The sequence below is a fragment of the Wolffia australiana genome, chromosome 5 (genome assembly GCF_029677425.1).
Source record: "Wolffia australiana isolate 7733 chromosome 5, ASM2967742v1".
Classification (NCBI taxonomy): Eukaryota; Viridiplantae; Streptophyta; class Magnoliopsida; order Alismatales; family Araceae; genus Wolffia; species Wolffia australiana.
This window is the reverse complement of record NC_135839.1, coordinates 1,787,751-1,797,094: the sequence shown is the minus strand read 5'-3', so window position 1 is coordinate 1,797,094 and position 9,344 is coordinate 1,787,751. Positions and strand designations below refer to the sequence as shown.

Sequence of the window (9,344 nt, the reverse complement as noted above, 5' to 3'; positions counted from 1 at the left end):
AATATAAAAGCATAATTATCAACATAATTTCCTTTACATTTTATCCCTCAACCATTTCTCTTCAATTTGGATTCATACATCAATAATACAATAATGTTACAAATAATGGTAGTATAGTTTAGCATTATTGAAATAATTTATACAATAATGCAAAATCATACAATCTAAATTATACAATCTTAGTATAATGTAGCATTATATTGTATAATTAATACAATAATGTTAAATCATGCAATCTTAGTATAATTGATGCTAAATTATACAATTTTAGAATAATGTAGCATTATTTAGCATGATGATATAATGCTAATATGGAGCTGTATAATAGAATAGGAATAAATTGACTCATCCAACATAATTATAAAAGCATTTCCTTCATATTTTATCCCTCAAACATCTCTCTTCAGCTTGGATTCAGACACCAATAATACAATCTTAGTATAATTTAGCATTATTTAGCAACAAAATATGATGCTAACATAGAGCTGTATAAATAGAATAGGAATAAATTGACTCATCCAACATAATTATAAAACCATTTCCTTCATATTTTATCCCCCAAACATTTATCTTCAATTTGGATTCATACATCAATAATACAATCTTAGTATAATTTAGCAAGAAGATGTGATGTAAACTAGAGCTCCGGATCATCTAGGACGTAGACGATGGATGGGACGGGACGAAGTTCATCCCGTCCTACATCCCAACTTTTAGAGTTTCGTCTAAATCGTCCTGTCCATGGTTTGTTTCGTCCCATTTTTTTTCGTCCACGTCCCGTCCCGTCCGAAACCATCGTGTCCAAGAAATTCTCGTCCCGTCCGACATCCGGGGACAAAACAGGGCGTGGTTCAGCATTAGACCACTCAAAAATTGACACGTGGCGCAGCACATGCGTCTCCCAGCTGGACCGGTCAGCCGCATACTATACTCCCACAAGACGCAGAAACCGTCCCGTCCCCGTCTATGGCCCCATACGGGAGGGGTGGACGTTTCTTCGTCCATGGACGAATCAATTGTTCCATCCGGTGACGGGCGGACGTTTCTTCATCCCGTCAATCGTCCGAAGTCCTGGATGGGACTACTGTTTGGTCCCCCAACGAAATTACCGTACCATCCGCGTCCCTGCACTATATCAGTTGTACTCCAATTATTAGTATTATATTATACAACTCTATGTTTGCATTGCAAACAATAGAGTTGTATAATATAATACCAATAATTAGAATTATATAATTAGAATTATAATATAATACCAATAATTGCTATTATGTTATGCAACTGTATGTTTGCATTGCAAACATAGAGTTGTATAACATAATACTAATAATTAGAATTATGTATATGAACGAGTAATGAAGAATATAGGTAGCTGTTGATGAGATTGCTTACTGAGGAAGAAGATGGCAGCGAAGCCGCCGCAACAGCAGATTGGGGGCGGCGGAGGGGAAACCCTCGCAGCCCAAATCGCGGGTATGTCCAAGAATCAACTGTTCGAGATCATGGGCCAGATGAAGGTGAGAGCTTTCTTGCGATTTTCGTCGATCTGGGGTTTCAGTTTTACACTTTTCCTGAGAATTTATCTGTAATTTTTTTGAAAGAATTTGTTTTCTGTGGGAAGATTATCCAAAGACGGTGATCAACCCAGTTTTATCTGTAATTTTGCTGATATTTTCTTCTATTGTGGACAGAATATGATTGAACAGAACCCTCAGCAGGCCCGGCAGATTCTCATCGACAACCCTAAGCTCACCAAGGCACTCTTTCAGGTGGAAATCTTCAAATATTTGCTCCTTCCTCTTGTTTGCCCCTTGTATCAGGATGAATGCCCTTGTTTAACTTGTTAATCCTTCGAAACTGTGGCCTGGAAATGATTTTTGACTTGCCAGCGTGTTGCCATTTCGCTTAAAACAATCAGAATTAAAGCTTGGGTTTCATTTATGTGACATTTTAGTCTCAGAAAGAAGCAGATTATTCATACCGTCGTGAATGGTCATGCAGCTCACGATCAGGTGATACCGGATTACGTTCAATAAGAAATGAATCATTTCTTCATTGATAGGGAAAAATAGTTGAGTTTAGAAATGTTCGTTATTCTCGAAGGTTTGCAGTGGGAAAATACATGAAATGTTGGAAAAAATTCTGTAGTTCTAATAGAGTTTTTAACTATTTCAAGTTATGCAAACTGATTATGTTTGAACTCAGCAAATGATGTAACCTTCTAGCTTAACCATCAGTCCCATTGACAATATCTGACATCTGGATAATCACTTTCAGGCCCAAATAATGCTTGGAATGGTACAACCTCCTAAAGTGGTAAATACTGGTTCAATTTCCCATTTAACAAAAAAAAAAAACATTCCCATCAGATAACTTGAAAGTTCTTCAATATTATAACACTGAACTTTCTAATACCTTCTGCAGATGCCCAACTTCCAACAGACTCCAGCCCAACCTACCCAACAACCAACTCAACTTTTACCGAAAAATCTCACACCTGCGCAGCCCGCAACTGCCCAATCTACTGCAATTCAACAGCCTGAATATAACTTTCCTTCACAGATTCCGCCAAGGCAGCAGCAACAGCAGAAAACCCAACAGCCCGTTCCCCCAGTTTCGTTCTCGTCGTCGACGTTTCCACCGATGCCGGTGCCGCCAGCTCATCATAACCTCCCCCCTCCACTGCCAGCTTATTCAATGCTTCAAGGTCATAACCTGGGAACCCCTCCTTTGGTTCAGCCATTACAGAGACCGAGCTTTTCGCATCCACTCCAGCCCCAAATACCTCCCGGATTAGGGTTACAGATGCCGCCGCAGTCTGGCTTCCATGTAATTCTGTTATTAATTTTAATTGAATTTTTTCGTCCAGAAAGTTCGTGTTCGGCTGAGAGTCGTGAAAATTTGTTTGTTTTTTATCAGCCTGGTGGGGGGAGTTCTTTTCCAGTTGCGCCACCGAAGATACCTGGGCCACCTTCACGCCAGCAGCTTTATCAGGTCTGCTGAATAAAAATGCATTTTATTTTTTTTAAAGCTGTCGGTTTTTCATGTTGGAGACAGTGGAAGGGCCATTTGAAAAGATAAGTTTAATTAAGAGATTGTTTAAGTGTGTTGGGTTCATCCTGGAGTAGTCAACCCTGCGATGGTGGAGTATGTTAATCTGTTGTCGAACTAATCGAAGGAATAAATTACATTATGAGTCACTTGGCTACTGGCCCTCCTCTCTCTCTCTCTCTCTCTCCCTGTCTCCCTCTTACATCTCTTTGTCCCACTCACTCTTTCTCTATCTCATTTACCTCTTTCTCTCTCTCTATCTTACTTCTCTGCCTCTCTCCCACCCTCTCCTCACTCTTTCTCTTTCTCTGCCTCGCTCTCTCGCTCGCTCACTCTTGCTCTCCTCCTCCCTCTTCTCTCTCTCATTCACTCTTGCTCTCTTTCTCTCTCTTCTCTCTCAACCATCTCAAGTAAAATAGATTGGGGCATTCCTTTTTCTCAGGCCTTAAGGCAATAGGAAAGACACACATTTAGATAGAAGGATTCATAGAGGGGAAAGAACAAGCTCCTCAGAAGGGAAAGCACAAATACATAGGGGACTTCTCGGGCAAACTACAAATTCCCTTGGAATATACCTATCCATGATCCAAATCACTTGCCCATCTTGGATGAACATTTTTTTTCAAAAAAAAATTAAATATTTCATTCCAAGCATCAGGAATAAATACCATGATTTATTAATGCTGTATTTTCCTGGTTTCAATTCCAGGGAGCATCTGACTTTAACGTTATGCCTGGGCGGACACCATTGCCCGCAATGGCCAGCCAGCCACCTCCAAGGCCTCCGCAGGTAAGCTGCTTCACTACCGGAAAACTCAGCCTTACTATTATTTCATATAGCTTTATTTTTCTGTATTTGCTACAAGCCTGCAAATTGGAAATATGTGGAAAACACCGTAGTTTGGTGTTCCTGTCTGTTTTTCCCTCTGGGGCCAATATTTTGGTTGTTTTTACGATCCCCAACACCGCAGGGGTTATTTATGTCATTTCACCCTCCTGGGGTATTTTGGTCTTTTGCCTTTTCGGGTTGTTTTCCCCTCAAATTAAGTGTAGCCTTTTTATCTGAGGGGGTTGTAAGAAGTTGAAATAGAAGTTGCCAGTTGGTTTCCTATCTCTCAGAGTCTCCCTCTCTCCCACATCTCCATCTCTCTCTCTCTCTCTCGCTCACTTTCACTATCTCTCTCTCACTCATCTCTATCTATCTCTCTCTCGTCCTGCCTCTCTTTCTCATTGGTATCTTTCTCTCTCTCTTATGTGCTCTCTCTCTTTCTCTCATCTTTACCTCTCTCTCTCTCTCTCTCTCTCTCTCTCTCTCTTTCTCTCTTTTGGTGATCCCTCCTTTTGTCCCTGCAATCCCCTCTCCCTTTAACTATCTCCGGTTCAATTGATCTTTAGCTGGCTTCCATGTGGTGGATCCATCCTGTCATTCTGTTAACACCGCATCTTTCACTGAATAACTCTCTCTCAGAAAATTCCCTTTTCCAATGAGAACATAATTCTGATTCTTACCCTTCACCCGTTTAGGGTTCACCGTCCGTGATGATGACTACTAGCTTACATCGTCGCTGTCACTTTCCCGTGCCAAGATGACGGCGACATAGTAGTGACTATCAACAACACCTGTAGATGGCTGGGATGATGTTGACCGTTCACGATAAAGTGTCTCAGCAGAAATCTGTGGAGATAGAGAGAGACGAGGATTACGATTTTGTCGCCGTCATTGTCATCCCTGCCATGGACAGGTGACGTTGACAGTCACAACCTTGTCACTGTCATCACGGCGTGGGCAAATGATGATGATGATGATGATGATGACAATGTTGTGACCATCAATGTCATACACTATCTCCACATTCTCTCTGACCCTCTCTATCTCCCACATTTCTGCCAAGATTCTTTCTCATAAGTTGTGAGACTCAAGCTGGGTCTCACTCTATAAGTATTCTCTATTGGCATTTTTATTGAGAAAATTTGATGAAACTCATGCTATTTATGGATAATTCTTATGTATAATGGATGGTTTGGTGCTCCTGTTGACTTTCTAAAGTGTTTATTTTCCTACAAACGTTTCAGCTGACGGCAGAGATGGAACAAGCGCTTCTGCAGCAAGTGATGAGCCTTACACCAGAACAGATCAGCCAACTACCTCCAGAACACAGACAACATGTTCTTCAGATTCAACAGATGTATAGGATGTAGCTTTCTTAGGCTCTTGGCTAAGTCAACCTGGAATATCTGAACTAATATTTTTTTCCAAAAAAAATCTGGACTAATATTTTTCTCTCTCTCTCTCATTGTCACTTCATCCCTCTATCTAATATCTAATTAGTAATATGATCCCGATATCTAATATCTAATATCGGGGCGAGGACTGGAATGGGTAGAGAAGACATTAGAATGATCGTCGATGTTGGGATAAGGAATGCCGGGGTGAACTTTGGCTAGATAAGAGGCAGGCAAGATGGAGGTTGCCTAGTAGGTTTGATGGGGTGAATGTTGTTGGAGAGAAGATAGCGATGGAATGGACTTTGCTGGGAGGAGACAGATGCACTAGCTTGGTTATACTTCTTGTCTGCCCTCCTATTTGAAGGAAAATACAAGTAGGGATTGACGGTCCCCGATCCGGTCTGGTTTTCTAGTAAAGACCTAACCTTACCTAAAGTTTGGTCTGATTCTAGTTGGGTTTTGTTTGGTCCTGGTCTGGACCAGTCCCGGTATGGTCCGGTTGACTAGTCAATGTCAAAATCAATTTTTTGTTGATGGTTATGTTGAATATCAACATAAAGAGCTTTAGAACTGGTGGTAATGAATGCCCCTTCACCTCGATTCACTTCTTTCTGACCTCTCTGTTAATCTTCCTCTCTAAGTCTTTCTCCCTCCACACATCCCGTTCTTCATGGAGAACTATTGAGGTGAATAGATAAGGAAGAAACATTCAATAGAGGAAGAGTTTTTGATGGGTTCTTGTAGCCGACTTCAAAGAATAACTCCTCCACACCAAGTGGGTGCCCACAGATGGTCCAATATATAACGGCTACGTTGAACTCAAAAAATATCAAAAAAATGTTTCATATATTACATTTGGTTCTGGTCTAGACACGGACTAAACCTGCCCAACCCACCAGTTCATCCCGAAATTGAGGACCTTCAGTCCCGGTTCAGTCCCGGTTCGGTCTGATCTGAACGGTCTTCAGTCCTAAATGTCCAACCCTAATTATAAGCACACTGGAAAATGACTCAAATGCTCTTATTGGGTGGAAATGACTAAACTACTCCTTGGTACGACAGGGAGACACATAGAGGTAGACTCTTCTCTTTCTATGTGTACCTCTCTTTTTTCATCATTTGAGGCCTCATATATGTATATAGTAATATATTTTTCTTCTCATTTTTTCATCTGTGGCCTGAGAACCCTCCACAATTGAATGAGGATGAGTTATTGACAAATGATCTCTTTGACATTATGGATGCTGTATCTCTGAGTCTCTCTTCCTGTCTCTTCATTCTTGAATGGTATAGTATATCTTAGATGATGATACATTCGAAAGTATGAGTGATCTCAACATAACCATAACCTTTATTTTGAGACTGATTATTAAAATAGGAGAGATATATTATGACACAGTAAATGTACAGGTTAGGGATACTCCTTAATCACATCCCAATAGAACTTTCCTTTCGGTGAGTATTCTTTACAATCACAGACCACATTATGTTGTGAATTAGATAAAAACACATTGCCTAACTCATACTCGAAAAGGATGTCTCACACGTATCAAAGAACTCACAGAAGTTTACCAAAGCAAACTTTAGGTGTTACTAAGATAGGGAAAGGTGATGGATTGATTAATTACTTTATTTGTATTGCATTCGATTTTGATTTAGTGATGGTAATTTTTTATCTTAACTGATTTTCATGATCCTTCTGTAAAAAGAGTTAATCCTTTGAGGATCTAGTGACCTTCAATGACAGAGTGGGGCTTTAGGCATTGATTTCTAGGGTTTTAAGATTTGGCGGATGTTTCCAAGCTGGTTATTTACTTCAGGTATCTTCTCCTTGCGATATGATTTCAGATCCTAGGGGACTCTTTAAGATGGGTTGGATTAGAATTTACCTGTAGAAGCTTGTGAATTTGAGTTCTTATTGAGGTAAGAACTCAATATATTTTAAAGAGATGAGAAAAATGTGCAATACAAGCTTTTGTATCTATTAATAATCATTTAATAGATTTTTAAGCCCATATTTTTAAGCCCGAAATAGGAATAGTATTGAGAAAGCCCCCTTCTTTTCTGGATTTCTTTAGTAAGATAATTTCAGTTTGGTTTAATTAGACACTAACCATACAGAGAAATATATTTGACCAAGGTAGTTTCCATGATATATAATTTAATTATGTTTCATAATTTGGTATAGAATGAGCAAAATCATATTTGGACATACTTATAGAAAAACACAAATAATAGTACAAAATGCTAATTTTATTTTGGTACTGGTGCACTCCTTGGTTCTGGGGACATTGATCCGAAGCTCGAGTACGGTCTATGTGCCATTTATTTTCTACCATGACAAATCAATTGATTTAATCTAGGCATCACCTTCGGCTAACCTTCGGGCATAACCAAATGATTTTTTAGCCAATGATGGATTTCGTGCCACAGAATAAATCAAAGATCTGGGGATATTTCCAATACTGACACCAGTTCCTTCTAAAGCAATTGTATCAGCACATTTTCGTTTTGAGATATCATTTCATCCTAAAGTAATATTCAATACAACATAGTAATTTGTATAATTAAACCCACTCAGGTGACACAATTGGGTAAATTAAATTTAAGTAAACCAAAAATATTCAATTCAAAATACTGGTACCAAGAAAAACCCAAAAGTTAATCAAATGCTGAAAATATATCATGGATACTTTAATACGAATTGATAAATAAGTACTCAATAAATGGTATTATAGCTTATAATACTATATATTATATGTTTATCCATGACAAAAATCATATATGTTTATTCAATAATACTATATATTATATGGATTTCGTGCCATAGAATAAATCAAAGATCTGGGGATATTTCCAATACTGACACCAGTTCCTGCTAAAGCAATTGTATCAGCACATTTTCGTTTGGAGATATCATTTCATCCTAAAGTAATAATTAGATACAACATAGTAATTTGTATAATTAAACCCACTCAGGCGACACAATTGGGTAAATTAAATTAAATTAGTATTATTGAATAAACATATAGTATTCTATTTTTATGGAAATAAAAATAGAATATTCATTTTGTCATTTCATTGAATGTGACTGTAATATATGACTTATTAAACACATTTATTTTAACTGACACGTGACTCACATCAAGATAAAGTGGAGCAAAAAATGTGCTGAAAGTAGTGTTCGCCCGTCCCGATACCAGTATCAGATTACGGTATCGGGACAGATGCTGTACTGCATACCAAAAATCAAATTTTTGGTATCCGTTTTTTCCGATATCCTGATATCGGATAACGATATCGGATATCGGTTGCTACAGTGCTGATATCCGATATCGATATCTGTCTCAATGTCATCATCCGCCTCCGTCTCAGGGGGGAGGATGACGATATCGGATATCGGTGTTGGATATCGTGATATCCAACTTAACATCAAACTCTGAATCCTTTATCCCATATGGAAGAAAACAGAAAATTTGGGCTGTATTTATTGGACAAAGAATTAACATATTAAATATATTATATATATAACCGGCTTAAAATATACTACATATTTATAAGTATATTACTAAATCATTTAATAAATATTTAACCTTGTTTAATATACAGGGCACCATTTTTGCTTTCTTCCATATGGGATAACGGGATTCGAAGTCTATTGTAAACTCTATATCCCGTTATCCCATATGGAAGAAAATAAAAAACTTGCACTGTATAAATTAACTGGGGTTGAAAACATATCAAAATCGTATGGCCTTGGATGTATTTAAATCATTGAAAATGATGATTAATAATGTTTTTTCCTGTCGATACCAGATATTGATATCTGGATACCGGTTCCAATATCCTGATATCGAAATCCGATATCCAGTATCTGATATCCTGACCGTCCTTACCCCTCTGATATCCGTCACCGATATCCGTCCACATCTAAAAGACGGATACCGACAGATATCCGATATCCAATATCAGACACCGTCCCGGTTTTCTTGCCAATATCGGATATCGGACGGATATCGGTTGCGCGAACACTAGCTGAAAGAGAGATTCAGAATCATTAAACCATG

At 38.5% G+C, this 9,344-nt stretch overlaps 1 protein-coding gene across 1 annotated transcript; it reads left to right on the top strand.

The window, feature by feature from the left end:
* Nucleotides 1-1,357: 1,357 nt before the first annotated feature.
* Nucleotides 1,358-5,336, top strand: ESP1 (hydroxyproline-rich glycoprotein family protein). The gene is made up of 7 exons (XM_078575638.1): nucleotides 1,358-1,517; nucleotides 1,692-1,769; nucleotides 2,278-2,316; nucleotides 2,425-2,829; nucleotides 2,920-2,994; nucleotides 3,761-3,841; nucleotides 5,125-5,336. Exons 1-7 carry the CDS (start codon nucleotides 1,404-1,406, stop codon nucleotides 5,248-5,250), a joined length of 918 nt encoding a protein of 305 aa, XP_078431764.1. The 5' UTR covers nucleotides 1,358-1,403; the 3' UTR covers nucleotides 5,251-5,336.
* Nucleotides 5,337-9,344: the final 4,008 nt, after the last annotated feature.

Excerpts from the sequence above, each read along its gene's own strand:
- ESP1 (XM_078575638.1), top strand. The coding sequence starts at position 1,404 with ATGGCAGCGAAGCCGCCGCAACAGCAGATTGGGGGCGGCGGAGGGGAA. Across the intron at positions 2,830-2,919 it reads CGCCGCAGTCTGGCTTCCAT|CCTGGTGGGGGGAGTTCTTT; the intron begins GTAATTCTGTTA and ends GTTTTTTATCAG. Across the intron at positions 2,995-3,760 it reads CACGCCAGCAGCTTTATCAG|GGAGCATCTGACTTTAACGT; the intron begins GTCTGCTGAATA and ends TTTCAATTCCAG.